Source organism: Sturnira hondurensis, unplaced genomic scaffold, assembly GCF_014824575.4.
Source record: "Sturnira hondurensis isolate 20B ecotype Veracruz unplaced genomic scaffold, ASM1482457v3 Scaffold0021143, whole genome shotgun sequence".
NCBI lineage: Eukaryota > Metazoa > Chordata > Mammalia > Chiroptera > Phyllostomidae > Sturnira > Sturnira hondurensis.
The window spans coordinates 31,504,461-31,519,449 of NW_028093774.1; the positions used below are offsets into that span (position 1 = coordinate 31,504,461).

The 14,989-nt window shown below is 36.4% G+C and overlaps 1 protein-coding gene across 3 annotated transcripts in view; it reads left to right on the plus strand.

The window, feature by feature from the left end:
• The window catches only part of CUNH14orf39 (chromosome unknown C14orf39 homolog), a 55,934-nt gene extending 42,408 nt beyond the window's left edge, over window positions 1-13,526 (plus strand). For 2 of the 3 annotated variants that reach the window (XM_037031307.1, XM_037031308.1), the window contains exons 17-18: window positions 8,148-8,205; window positions 13,207-13,526. In XM_037031307.1, coding sequence (XP_036887202.1) covers window positions 8,148-8,205; window positions 13,207-13,406 — 258 coding nt within the window. In that variant the 3' untranslated portion in view covers window positions 13,407-13,526. The remainder of the gene's footprint in view (window positions 1-8,147; window positions 8,206-13,206) is intronic. The other variant, XM_037031309.1, reaches the window with a different exon arrangement.
• Window positions 13,527-14,989: the final 1,463 nt, after the last annotated feature.

The following is a 14,989-nucleotide window of genomic DNA, read 5'->3' on the forward strand; positions in this document are numbered from 1 at the left end:
TTCACATAAATGGACTAAACATTGTTAAAAGGCAGATATTATAACAATGGATAAAAAGCTTGACCCAAATATAAGAAATATATAAGGTAATACTTTAAATATGAAGACAAAGACAGGGTGAGAGTAAATGGATGGAAAAAGATATAACATGAAAACTGTAAGCAAAGGAAGGTTATAATTGCTGTACTATTAACATTTTAGGTAATCTTCAAGACAATATTGACAGAGACATAGAGAGGCATTTTATAAGGATAAAAGGATCAATTCAATAGCAGGTATAACAATGACAATGTGTATGTGCCTAATAGCAGATTCAAAATACAGAACAAAAATTAACAGAATTAAGGAAGAAATACACAAAAACACAAACTTGGTTGGAGATTTTTAACATCCCCTCTCAGCAATTGCTAGAATTAGCCAAGAGTCAGTAAACATCTTTAATAAAAGGCTGAACAACACCATTGACCCAATTAACTTACATTTATAGGCCATCATATCCAGCAACAGCAGTATATATATATTCTTTTCAAGTGTTGATGGTGCATTCAGTAAGACAGATCATAATCTGGGCCATAAGTCTTTAATAAATTTATTTACTTTTCCATTTTTAAAATTTTACTGTTGTTCAAATACAGTTGTCTGCATTTACCCCCACCTCTCCCCACCACCCCAGCCGTCCCCACCTCCCTCCCCTGATTCCCCCTCCCCTTGGTTTGTCCATGTGTCTTTTATAGTTGTTCCTGAAACCCCTTCACCCTTTTGCCCCCTTTTGCCCCTCCCATCTCCCCTCTCGTTACTGTTTGTTTGTTCTTAATTCCAATGTCTCTCGGTATATTTTGCTTGCTTGTTTGCTTTGTTGATTAGGTTCCACTTAAAGGTGAGATCACATGGTATTTGTCTTTCACCACTTGGCTTATTTCACTCAGCATAATGCTCTCCAGTTCCATCCATGCTGTTGCAAGGGGTAGGATCTCCTTCTTTCTTTCTGTTGCATAGTATTCCATTGTGTAAATGTACCATATTTTTTTGATCCGTTCATTTACTAATGGGCACTTAGGTTGCTTCCAGCACTTGACTATTGCAGATTGTCCTGCTATGAACACTTGGGTTCATAGGTTCTTTTGGATTTTGTGTTTCAGGGTTCTTAGGATATAATCCTAGCAGTGGAATTGCTGGATCAAACCAAAGGCAGTTCCATTTTTGGTTTTCTGAGGAAATTCCATACTGTTTTCCATAGTGGCTGCACCAGTTTGCATTCCCACCAACAGTGCACTAGGATTCCCTTTTCTCCACATCCTCTCCTACACTTGTTATTTATTTGTTTATGATCGCCATTCTCACTGGTATCAAGTGGTATGTCATTGTGGTTTTAATTTGCATCTCTCTGATGGCTAATGATGCTGAGCATCTTTTCATCTGTTTCTGGGCCCTTTGTATATCTTCCTTGGAGAAGTGTCTGTTCAAGTCCTTTGCCCATTTTTTAATTTTTTTTTTGTCTTTTTTGTCTTCCTGGAGTGGGGTCATGTGAGTTCTTTATATATTTTAGAGATGAAACTGTATTACAAGGCCACTGTAATCAAAATAGCCTGGTACTGGAATAAGAACAAGCACATATACCAATGGAACAGAATAGAGAGCCTGGAAATAAGCCCAAGTCTCTGTGGTCAATTAATATTTGAGAAAGGGGGCAGCAGCATAAAATGGAGTAAAAATAGCCTCTTCAACAAATGCTGTTGGGAGAGCTGGACAGCTACATGCAAAAAAATGAAACTTGATCACCAACTTACACCATACACAAAAATAAATTTGAGGTGGATAAAAGACTTAAATACAAGTCATGATACCATAAAAGTCCTTCAGGAGAACATAGGCAGGAAAACCTCAGATATTCCATACAGCAGTATTTTCACTGATATGTTCCCTAGAGCAAAGGACATAAAGGAAAGAATAAACAAATGGGATCTCATTAAAATAAAAAAAGCTTGTGCATGGCTAAAGAAAACAGCATTGAAATGAAAAGAGAACCAGCCATATGGAAAAACAGTCTCTAATAAATTTAAAAGGAAACAGAGAGAGTATATTCTCAGACCACAGTAGAGTTAAATTAGAGATAAATAGCAAGATATTAGAAAATCCCAAATATTTAGGTTATGGATCAAAGATGAGATCATGAGAGAAATTAGAACAAATTTGAAATAAATGATTGTAAACACTTAGCATATGAAAATTGTAGAATGTTACCGAGACCAGAGCAAAATGATAACTTTAAATAATTAATAATTTAATTAAATTAACAGAAAAGAACAGAGGTCTAAAATGAGTGACCTAAGGTTCCACCTTGAAAAGCTAAAAAAAGGAACAAAGTAAGACTAAAGTAAATAGAATGAAAAAATAAGAAATGAGAAAAATCAATGAACTAGAACACAAATAGAGAAAATTAACAAAGCCAAAGTTGTTTTTTATTTTTTAATTTTAATTTTAAGTATATTTTATTATGTTGTTATAGTTTTCCCCCTTTGCCCCCTTCCACTAGGTACCCCCCTTCCCTCCAGCAGTCCTCCTCGACCCTTAGTCCATGACAGTGGATCGTGTAAGTAAGTTTCTTTGGCTTCTCCATTTCCTATGCTATTCTTAACTTCCCCCTGTCTATTTTATTCTTACCAATTATGCTTCTTAACCCTTGCAGCATGTCTCCATTCTTCCCTTATTCCTCCCAGCTGATAATTCTCTAGATGAACTCCATATCTATGAGTCTGTTCATGTTCTGGTTGTTTGCTTAGTTGTTTTTTTTTTTTTTTTTTTAGATTTACTTGTTGATAGTTGTGAATTTGTTGCCTTTTTAATGTTCATAGTTTTGATCTTCTTTTTCTTAAGTCTTTTTAACATTTTCTGTAATAATAGCTCGGTGATGATGAATTCATTTAGTTTTACCTTGTCTGAGAAGCACTTTATTTGCCCTTTAATTCCAGATGATAGCTTTGCTAGATTGAGTATTCTAGGTTGTAAGTCCTTGCTTTTCAACACTTTGACTATTTCTTTCTAGCCCGTTCTTGCCAGCAAGTATTTGTTTGAAAAATCAGCTGATAGTCTTATGGGAACTCTTTTGTAGGTAACCATCTGCTTTTCTCTAGCTGCTTTTAAGATTCTCTCTTTATTTTTAACCTTTGGCATTTTAATTATGATGTATCTTGGTGTAGTCTTCTTTGAGTGCAACTTGTTTGGGAATCTCTATGCTTCCTGAGCTTGTATGTCTATTTCCTTTGCCAAATTAGGGAAGTTTTATTTCATTGTTTTTTCAAATAAGTTTTAAATTTCTTGTTATTTTTGTTTTCCTTCTGACATCCCTATGATTCGGATTTTGGAATGTTTGGCAATATCTCCCAGAGATTCCTAAGGCTATGCTAAGTTTGTTTAAAAAAATTCTTGTTTCTTCTTTTTGCTCTGGCTGAATGTTTATGTCTTCCTTATGTTCCAAATCATTGGTTTGAGTTCTGGCTTCCTTCCCTTCTCTCTTGGTGTCCTGTGAATTATTCTTTATTTCACTTAGTGTAACCTTCATTTCTTCCTTTATTTTTTTGCATACTTAAGGAGTTCTCTAAGCATCCTGATAACCAGTGTTTTGTACTCTACATCTGATAGATTGGCTGTCTCTGTTTTGCTTAGTTCTTTTTCTGCAGTTTCATTCTGTTCTTTCACTTGGGCCATATTTTTTTAGTCTCTTCAATTTAGAAGTCTCCCTGTGTTTTTTTCTGTATATTAGGTAGAGTTTGTTTCACTCCCTCTCTTAGTAGCATGGCCTATGTAGTAAAGGCACCTGTAAATTGCGTGTAGTGGAACCTTAGGTAATTGCCAGGATGGGGCAACCCACTTTATTCCTTTGTGGCTCTGTAGAGAAGGCTCAGGAGGGGGACAGTGCCACCAGCTGGCTTCTGGTGGTTTGCCCAGCACTCGCCCCATTTTCAGTTACTTCACCCTCTTCTCCTGTGCTACTGGAACCCTTTCAGATGCTGCCCCATTGGTGAGTCCTGGAGTGGGTGGGTTTTTGTACATTCTAAGACGGTGCTCACCCTTTAAGCAGTGAAAATCTGGCAGTTTCTTCTGCTATCTCAACCCCTGCAGGTGTTTATAGCCTGAGGTAATAGGAATTTATCTTCCTGGTGCTGGAACCCTAGAATATACAGTCTGTCCTGTAGCTGGGATTGCTCACTCCCAAGGTATCCCTCCTGTCCATTCTGCCACCACCTTTTGCTAACATATCACCTCTCCACTGCCTCTATGACTCAGCCCTCCTACCTGTCTGGATGCATGTGTCTTATTTAAATTCTTAGTTGTCAAACTTCCATACAGCTCAATTTTATGATAGCTCTGGGTGTTACTGGTTTTGAGATCTAGTTGTAAGTCTTTCTGTGGTTGCGTGAGGTGTAGTGTCTACCTGCACCACCATCTTGACCAGAAGTCCCCTGATTCTTTTTTATATTCACCTGAAGACATGCTTATTAATTTTAAAGAGAGGGGAAAGGAGGGAGAGAGAGAGAGAGAAAGAGAAACCTCAATGTGAAAGTGAAACATTGATTGGTACATGCTCAGTCTTGGGGACCGAACCTGCAACCAGGACATGTGCCCTGATCAGGTATCAAACCTGCAACTCTTCGGTTTACCAGCCAGATATCCAACCAAGTGAGCCATACCAGCCAGGGACCAAAGTTGGTTCTTTGAAAAATATTAACAAAATTTATAAACTCCTTACTAGACTGACAGAGAAGACAATTACCTACGTTAGAAATGGAAATGAGAATACCTTAATAATAAGAGAATAACATGACCCATACTGGAGACTTCCAGCCAAGATGGAGGTGTAGGTGGAAACACTATGCCTCCTCACACAACCAAGTTTAAAGACAACAAAGTTTTATTAACAAAAACGCAACCAAAACAGACAGAAAATTGAACTATACAGAAGTCCGACAACAACAAAACATTCAGCCAGATTGGTAGGAGGGGTGGAGCCAGCAACTGGTGGAATGGGGTTGCGCAGGAAAACTGGGCCAGACCAACCCAGGCTTGCAGGCGGCAGTTGGTGAATCCCAGGCATGGGGTTGCAATGGGCAAACCCAGTAGGGTGCAAGGTGGCTGGCTGACCATGGTCACACATTTGCACGCAGATAAACCAGGTGAAGGAGCAGAGCAAGCAGTGAGACAGACTGCGCAGGCTCCAGCTGTGAGAAGCAGCAGAGGGGACCGCCATTGCCCCTCTTTGACCCCCGCCCCCACATACAGCAGCACAACCCAGCCACATGGGTCGCCCCACCCTGGTGAACACCTAGGGCTCCACTCCTCACACGTAACAGGCATGAACAGTCCAAAACATTATGGCTCAAGAAGAACTCAAAGCCCCAGAGCTAGTAACTCTAAGCAACCAAGAAATAGCCAGCCTATCAGATGCACAGTTCAAAACACTGGTGATCAGGATGCTCACAGAACTGGTTGATTTTAGTCACAAATTAAGGGAACAAATGAAGGCTAAACTAATTGAAATGAAGGGAAATGCACAGGAAGCCAATAGTGGTGGAAAGGAAACTGGGACTCAAATCAAGGGAGTGGACCAGAAGGAAGAAAAAAATGACCAGACAGAAAAGTATGAAGAAACAAGAATTCAAAAAATGAGGAGAGGCTTAGGAACCTTCAGGACATCTTTAAACATTCCAACATCCGAATTATAGGGGTACCAGAGGGGGAAGAGGAAGAGCAACAAGTGGAAAACTTATTTGAACAAATAATAAAGGAGAACTTCCCCAGTCTGGCAAAGAAAATGGACTTCTAGGAAATCCAGGAAGCTCAGAGAGTCCCAAAGAAGTTGGACCCAAGGAGGAACACACCAAGGCTCACCATAATTGCATTAGCCAAGATTAAAATGAAGGAGAGAATCCTAGAAGCAGCAAGAGATAAGGGGACAGTCACCTACAAAGGAGTTCCCATCAGACTGTCAGCGGATTTCTCAAAAGAGACCTTCCAGGCAAGAAGGGGCTGGAAAGAAGTATTCCAAGTCATGAAAGGCAAGGACCTACATCCAAGATTGCTCCATCCAGGAAAGCTTTCATTTAGAATGGAAGGGCAGATAAAGTGCTTCTCAGATAAGGTCAAGTTCAAGGAGTTCATCATCACCAAGCCCTTATTATATGAAATGTTAAAGGGACTTATCTAAGAAAAAGAAGATAACAAATATGAACAGTGAAAGGACAGCAAACTCACAGTGATTAACAACCACACCTAAAACAAAAGCAAACTAAGAGGACAGCTAGATCAGGAGTGGAACCATAGAAATGAAGAACACATGGAGGGTTAGCAACAGGGGAGTGGGAGGAGGAGAAGGGGGGAGAAGGTACAGAGAATAAGTAGCATGGACAGTAGGTAGAAAATAGATAGTGCGGAGGGCAAGAATAGTATGGAAAATATAGAATCTAAAGAGCTTGAGACACATGGACATAAACTAAAGAGGAGGAATGGTGGGGGAGGGGGTATGCAGGGGGGAGGGAAATGAAGGGGGAAATAGGACAACCACCATCTTATAAAGATGGTGAACTGTAAAAGCATAATCAATAAAATATATTTTTTAAAAAAGAATAACATGAAATAGAATACTGGTGGGGAGGTGACTTCACTTTTTACATAATAAAATTTCTGTAAACCCAGAACAATAAAAATAATGTGATAATGGTACAAAGATTGATAGATTGATCAATGTATGGGGTAGAAAATTATGAAACAAAAGAATTTACAATGATAAATATGGGATCACAAAACAGTAGGGATAAATTGAGTGCTCATCTTACACTGTAGAACAGTGGAAGTTATAGATGTATTAAATAAAAGAATATTTTATCCATAGAATTTTCAGAGGAAATAGAGGTATTTACCAGATCTTAAGAGGAAGAAGGATTCTCTAAGCACAAAAACAATGGAAAAAGAGCCAAAAGGAAGTTTTTAAAGTTTGAGCTTGGTTACGTGCAAGTTTTCATATGTTAAGAAATTTAAAGACAAAATGAAAATGTAATATTAAATATTTGCAGTAGTATGACAAAGGATTAATATTTAATATGTAAAGAGCTTATATGTACCAATGAGAAATATTGCTGTCTCTATAGGGATGTGGACAGAGTTCATGTAGTGAATAGATGATTCATGAAAATAAGTTCAAATAATTTATAGAATCTCTGGGGGGAAAATAGCTTTTCCCAGCTATTTGTTGAAGAAATGTAAATAAAGAAATTGTCAAAGAAATGCAAATAAATTTGTGCAAACAGTATTCATGTGTGCTTTGTATTAGAAAAAGAAATAGAAATAACTTACACGTCCAAAATAAAAGAATGATTGAAACTGCCCTGTATGTCAATATGAAGAAATATTAGAATATCATGAAAAGAATCAGATTTTGGAAGAATATGACATAAAAATGCTCATAATGCATTATTAAGATAAAAAACAGAATTGTGGTGTCATGATTCCAACAGGCTTTGGTAGCAAAATTTGATCTGAAGTGACATGAAGTTATCATACTTATTACTTTTTTAAAAATATTTTATTTATTTATTTTTAGACAGAGGGGAAGGGAAGGAGAAAGGGAGAGAAACATCAATGCGTGGTTGCCTGTCATGTGCCCTCCACTGGGGTACTGGCTCACAGCATAGGCATGTGCCCTGACTGGGAATCGACCCAGTGACCCTTTGTTTGGCAGGCCACACTCAGTCCACTGAGCTACACCAGCCAGGGCACTTCTTATTACTTTTATAGGCAGGAAAACAATACCATGAACCTGATTTGTGAAAAGCTTTCAGAATAAAGCAAAAGTTGATTAGAATTTTAGGTTATATTATTCCAAAATAGGAAGTTCCTTTTCAAAATATATGCTACCTAGTAATATTTTATTTATTGCCAGAATCAATTCAATAAGACTTATTTTAATATAAGTGAATGATAGGTTTTGAAGATAGATCTTTTCTTAAGTACAGTAGTATGCTATATAGAATGTTGCCATTTTGTCTACTGTAATTATGCTTATTAGAAGAACCAGGCTTTAGATCCAAATATAAATGCTGTGTATAATGTTCTGCTGATTTCATGAGTAACGTTGAATGGAAATTATTTTTCAGTTTAATGAACACCATTCTGCAGGAAATTTAAATCCTCTCTCATCACAACAAGAAGTTGGTAAGTGACTGGTAGTATGCATCTATATTCATGGGGGATATTAGTCTGTACTTTACTTTTCTGGTGGTGTCCTTTTCTGGCTTTGATATCAAGGTAATGCTGGCCTTATAAAATGAGTTTTGGAGTGTTCCCTCCCCTTTGATTTTTTTAGAAGAGTTCGACAGGATTGGCGTTAACTCATGTTTAAATGTTTGGTAAAACTTACCAGTAAAGTCATCTGACCTTATTTCTGATTGTGTTATTAATGTTTCTTTACAGATTTCTGATGACATTAGAAACTCATTATATTTTTTAATTACTTTATTGTTGTTCAATTACAGTTGTCTTTATTTTCTCCCAACCCCCCCTCACCTCAGTGAAACCCACCTCCCTCCCTTGCTTCCACCCTCCCCCTTGGTTTTGTCCATGTGTCCTTTATAGCAGTTCCTGAAACCCTCCCCCCATTGTCCCCTCCCTGCTTCCCTCTGACTGTTGTTAGATTGTTTTTAATTTCAATGTCTCTGGTTATATTTTGTTCATTTTTTCTTTTGTTGATTATGTCCCAGTTAAAGGTGAGATCATATGGCATTTGTCCCTTACCACCTGGCTTATTTCACTTAGCATAATGCTCTCCAGTTCCATCCATGCTGTCAAAAAAGGGTGTAAGCTCCTTCTTTCTCTCTCTCCATAGAATTTCATTCTGTAAGTGTACACAATGTTCTCCTATGTTCTATTACAATGTACACTATTTTCTGTAGTTTTTTGATCCACTCATTTGCTGATGGGCACTTAGGTTGCTTCTAGCACTTGGCTATTGTAAATTGTGCTGCTTTGAACATTGGGGTGCATGATGTTTGGATTGGTGTTTCAGGGCTCCTAGGGTATAATCCCAGGAGCAGAATTGCTGGGTCAAAAGGCAGTTCCATTTTTGGTTTTCTGAGGAAATTCCATACTGTTTTCCATAGTGGCTGCACCACTCTGCATTCCCACCAATAGTGCACTAGGGTTCTCTTTTCTCCGAATTCTCTCCAATACTTGTTTGTTGATTTGTTTATGATGGGCATTCTTACTGGTGTGAGGTGGTATGTCATTGTGGTTTTATTTGCATCTCTCTGATGGCTAGTGATGCTGAGCATCTTGTCATATGTCTCTGGGCTCTCTGTATGTCCTCCTTGGAGAAGTGTGTGTTCAAGTCTTTTGCCCATTTTTTTATTTGTTTTTTTTGACTTCCTGGAGTGAAGTCTTGTGAGTTCTTTATATATTTTGGAGATCAAACCCTTGTCTGAGGTATCATTGGCAAATATGTTTTCCCATATAATTGGTTCTCTTTTCATTTCAATGCTGTTTTCTTTAGCCATGCACAAGCTTTTTAATTTGATGAGGTCCCATTTGTTTATTCTTCCCTTTATGTCCTTTGCTCTAGGGAACATATCAGTGAAAATACTGCTGTATGGAATATCTGAGGTTTTCCTGCCTATGTTCTCCTGAAGGACTTTTATTACTTGTATTTAAGACTTGTATTTAAGTCTTTTATCCACCTCAAATTTATTTTTGTGTATGGTGTAAGTTGGTGATCAAGTTTCATTTTTTTGCATGTAGCTGTCCAGCTCTCCCAACAGCATTTGTTGAAGAGGCTATTTTTACTCCATTTTATGCTGCTGCCCCCTTTCTCAAATATTAATTGACCACAGAGACTTGGGCTTATTTCCAGGCTCTCTATTCTGTTCCATTGGTATATGTGCTTGTTCTTATTCCAGTACCAGGCTGTTTTGATTACAGTGGCCTTGTAATACAGTTTGATATCAGGTATTGTGATCCTTCCTGCTTTGTTCTTCTTTCTCACAATTACTGCAGTTATTCAGGGTTGTTTATGGTTCCATATGAATTTCTAAAATTTTTGTTCTATATATGTGAAATATGTCATTGGTACTTTAATAGGGATTGCATTGAATCTATAGAAACTCATTATATTTGATAAGTGGAACAAATCAGAGAAAGACAGATACCATATGATTTCACCTATGTATGAAATCTAAAAAACAAAATAAAGGAACAAACAAAAATTCATAAACACAGAGAACAAATTGATGGTTGCCAGATGGGAGGAGGGTTGGGGACCTAGATGAAAAAGGTAAAGGGAGTAAGAAATATAAATCGGTAGTTACAAAATAGTCGCAAGGATGTAAAGTAAAACAGAGGGAATAGTCAGGATATTGTAATAACTACAAATAGTGTCAGGCAAGTGCAAGACTTACCAGGATGATCACTTTCTAAGTTATATAAATGTCTCACTGCTATGCTGAACACCTGAAACTGGTATAATATTGAATGCCAACTATAATTGAAAGAAATTCTTAAATAAAACAAAATAAAAAAACCTTCAGTATATCTAAATCAAACCTATTCTCTTTCTGATGTACCATTCATTATTGTAGTTGCCAAGACAGAATAACAGTGATAATTTTAACTTCTAAGTCTGTGGCTATATTCAGCTGGTCATCAAGTTTTGTTAATTCTCTCTGAAATACTTATTTCCATTCTCTTCTATTTCCATTGAAATCATATTTCAAACTCATTACCATTCACTTGGGCTATTGCAGTAACATTGTAATTAGTCTTTTTATCCTTTCATCTTACCTGAAAATCACAGTCCAATTAATCCTCCTTATGCGTAGTGTTGACCACCCCACTTCTGTAGTTAAATATGTAGCAACTCCCCATGGTGTACCAAATTATGCTCTTCTTTTCTAACCTAGCTCCAAAATACCATTTAAGCCTTTCTCTTATAAGAGTAATCTGTGCTTTGTCCAGACTGAAGAACTCATTGCAAACCAAATATGTCTGCACTTTCTTCTTCCTGATAGCCTCCTCAACTTCATCTCTCTCTAAACATCTTTTCAAGAGCTAGTTCTCTTCCATACAAACTTTTATTTTCCCTTTCAACCTTCTATTTCAAAAACATCTCTCCTTCATTTTTCTGAACATTTCTTTTTAAAATACTTTTTTTACATTCTACCACCTGGCATTATTTATCAAGGTCTGTCTGGAAAAGGTCTGGCCATTGTTAATATGATGAAAATGATTTGCATGACATTGATGTAACTGGCAGCCAAGGAGAGGGGACTGAAATGTGCCTAACAATGACAATTTCACTGTACCAGTCAGTAGGGATGGTAGATGCCATAGAGTGAGCATGTGTATTGTGTGGCCATCACATTCAAGTAGAGCAAGTAGAGCAACAATTCTGCATCAGATTTTGCATTAAGCTTGAACATTCCTCCCTGGAAACTATTCTGTTGATTCAGAAGGCTTTTGGGGACAATGCAAGGAGTGCAGCATAAATAAAAGTATAGCACAAATGTTTCAAAGATGATCAAGAATCTGTTGAAAGTGATCCACGTTCTGAAAGGTCTGCAACAAGCAGAACATCTGAGAATGTTGAACATGTATGGGCTGCAATCAACAAAGATCAGTGACCAACAGTATGAGAACTAGAAGCTGATCTGAGGATTACAAAAACTGCTGTGCCTGAGATGTTAATGCAGGATCTTGGCATGAAAGGTGTGGTGGCAAAATTCATTCCGCAGCTTCTGCTTCCAGAGCAGAAGGAACATCATGCTGCAGTTGCTAATGACTTGATCCAAACGGCCAAGAGTGATGCTAGGAGAACTGTTTAAGGTCCCAAGGTGCATACTTTGAGGGAGACTGAAATGCCTCTATTTGGCACATTGCATGGCTGGATACTTTCTGGACAGACCTTATGTATAAAAATCTCTTCTAACCACAGGTTATTTAAAGTCATGTGTACTGAAGTCAATGGAAAAATAAAGTGAGAAAGGGAGAAGGGAAGTACTCAAGTATCTGTAATCAATCCATCCATTCACCCACCCTACTGTTGGTTGGCTCAGATTTATTTAAGGTGAAATAGCAGATATTTAAAGTATATGAAATTTGTAAGTGGTATAAAGCAAATTGTTTTGCTTAATGTATTCATTGAATTGGTTCTCTATGGAAAAATATAGGTGCTTTAAAAGATTTGTTTCAAGTATTTAGATGGCTGTATATTTTAAATTAACAATTAAAATTATAATTAGGATGTTGAAAGTATACTATACTCTTAAATAAAAAATTAATGAAAAATAATAGCTTTCCTTAACAATTCTGGGAGTCATGAACCAACTAATTTTTTATGTAAAATTGATTTTAAAAATTTCTTTTAAAACTTAGGTTCTATGTAGTGCTAAAAACTTAGGTTCTTAGGTGCTAAACTGTAGCACCCCTTTCACTGTTCTGTCAAGTTCTTAGAACAGTGTCATGAACAGTAATTGTAGCTCCTCGTAAATAATAGTTGAATAAGTTTGACTTATGCAGTGTCTCTCAGATCCACCATTTCCTCATTCCCTTTGCTGTGACTTCAGGTAAGTCCAGGCTTTCATCATCTGTTTTCTCTTATTCTCTCTTCTAGACACTCTCCTGTTCTAGGCTTTTTGCACATTCTCTTCTTAATAACCCTTATATAAAGAAGTACAAATCCTGTCATATCTCTGCTTGAAAATATTAAATAGCTTTCTATTATCTACCAAACAAAGTCTAGATTATATACTTGGACAATTCATCAGTTTTTCCAAAGTTGCCTTCATTAATTCCCTTTCAATAACTCTTAATTATTTCTCACTGCCCCTGACAAGCTGAACTGATTCTGTCACCTTTGTATTTCCAATGTACACCTGTTTCTATGCCTTTGTGCTGTGCTGTCCACTTGAGGTCTTTACCCCTCCTTCTACCTTATATACTAGTTCTTTATACTTGAGTTCAAGTTACTTTAAAGTAGGATTTAAGTTTGAATCGGTATAAGCTTCCATAGTACAAAGGACAGTACTTTGCACAAAAAGGAATAGATTAAAATATCTGCATGACAGATAAATGATTCAGTGTTACCATGTTTATTGTATGCAATATAATATAGTAGGTTATACAAATTATGTAACATGAATAGCATTATATTATATTTTTTTTCTTCAGGAAACTTATTTGGGAAACCAGAAGGAGAAGATGCCTTTACATTTTCTTTTCCATTAGATTCTTCAACTCATACATTTGGAGCTGGAAAAGATGATTTTAGTTTTCCATTTTCATTTGAACAGGATCAAAACCCAACACCTTCTTCTCTAAAAGGTTTTTCATCTTCCTCACAAAATACAACTCAATTTACTTTTTTTTGAAGTAATTACTAATTTCTTGCATTATTTTACTGCTCTGTAATCCTCTAGGGCATAAATTTACATTATTAAAATATGAAGACTACTTTTTTGTTGATTAAGCAATAATAGGTTATTTAGTTATATAATTTGATTATATTATTTAAATATTGAAATTACACCTATGTCATTTACTTTTGTTTTTATTGTGGTATTAGCTATTATCATTATTTTGGTTTTGATTTTGCAAACCATCTTCAGCAGCACTTTTATTGATCTTAATAGAATTGGATGCTTTTTTCATTAATCTTTATTGTAAATATTAAGTCTGCTTCTCCATAGAGCCTAAGTTTTATTATGCTAGTGCTTTAGGTGCTTTGATAAGAACAAGGACTCCTTCAGGCATCAGAAGGACTTTTAGCAGTAACTGTGCAGAATTAATGTTGAGGTATACTTAGCTCTTTAGCTACTTAAAAAGCTTTTAAAATTACTGTTTCATTTATGCTTTACTATTGCAATATAAAGACTAATACCTTAACAGTAATCTCAAAGAATTTATGTTACTGATAGTGTATAATATGTGTTTTCTTCTAATACAACGAGGGATAAAATTCTAATTTTTATCAGTTTTTCCAGTGTCTTTAGTGGAAGAAAATGAAATGTGTAATACCAATATCTGAAAATTGGATCATTGTCTTAATGGTGACACTGTTAATGTATTTTTTTCCCTAAAGCCTTTTTGAAGAACATTTAAAATTTTGTTTTCTGTGTTCAACAAAAATATATTTTTATGCAGCATTCACTTATCAGTTATGTAGCTTAAATGAAGATACTTAAAATTTTATAAAATTATATAAACATTGCTCAATATCTTTGTATTTTGTGTTTTTCAAATTAGTTGTATTGAGTTACTAAGTAATAAAGAATCTGACTCCATATTTTGGATTTTAAGAGCCTCACTCTATTTTCTTCCCCTTCTGCCCTACATCTGGCCAAGCTGGTAAGAAAGCCCATGTGTTGGTACCAAGGCACTTTGGTCCTTTGGCACCAAGGTAAAACCATCTCTGGAAACTCTTGCTCCAGCCCCACCCTTAACAGTATAAAAATCCAAAGCCAATCTTTTTTCTTTGCTTTCTCAAGCCATTTTCAGACCAGATTGGAAGGCCTAGCCTTCTCTCTCCAGAAGAGCATTTTCATGCAATTGATATACCTTACTGGAGTGTGTCTGGTGTTGTGCCTCAATGTCCCAAGCAAATTTTGAGTGAGAGTCTGTCTTGTTCTTAAGGGTGTTTACAACATATCAAATGGTATTAAATTAAGATTTCTGAAAGACCATTTTGAGAAATATATAACTAATGATAGAATTTAAGAGAACTTTGGACTGTGTTTTTAAAAAATCTTCAAAAATGGTTGGAAGATGAAAATTTCAGTGAAGCTGGAGTTTTCATATCAAATATTTACTTTATTGACCCTACAATTGAATTAATTGGTAGTTTTGATAAAATAAAAACATTGACTATATATGAGAAAGCAGAAAAACCCTGGCTGGTGTGGGTGAGTGGACTGAGTGTTGGCCTGAGAACCAAAGGGTCACTATTTCAATTCCT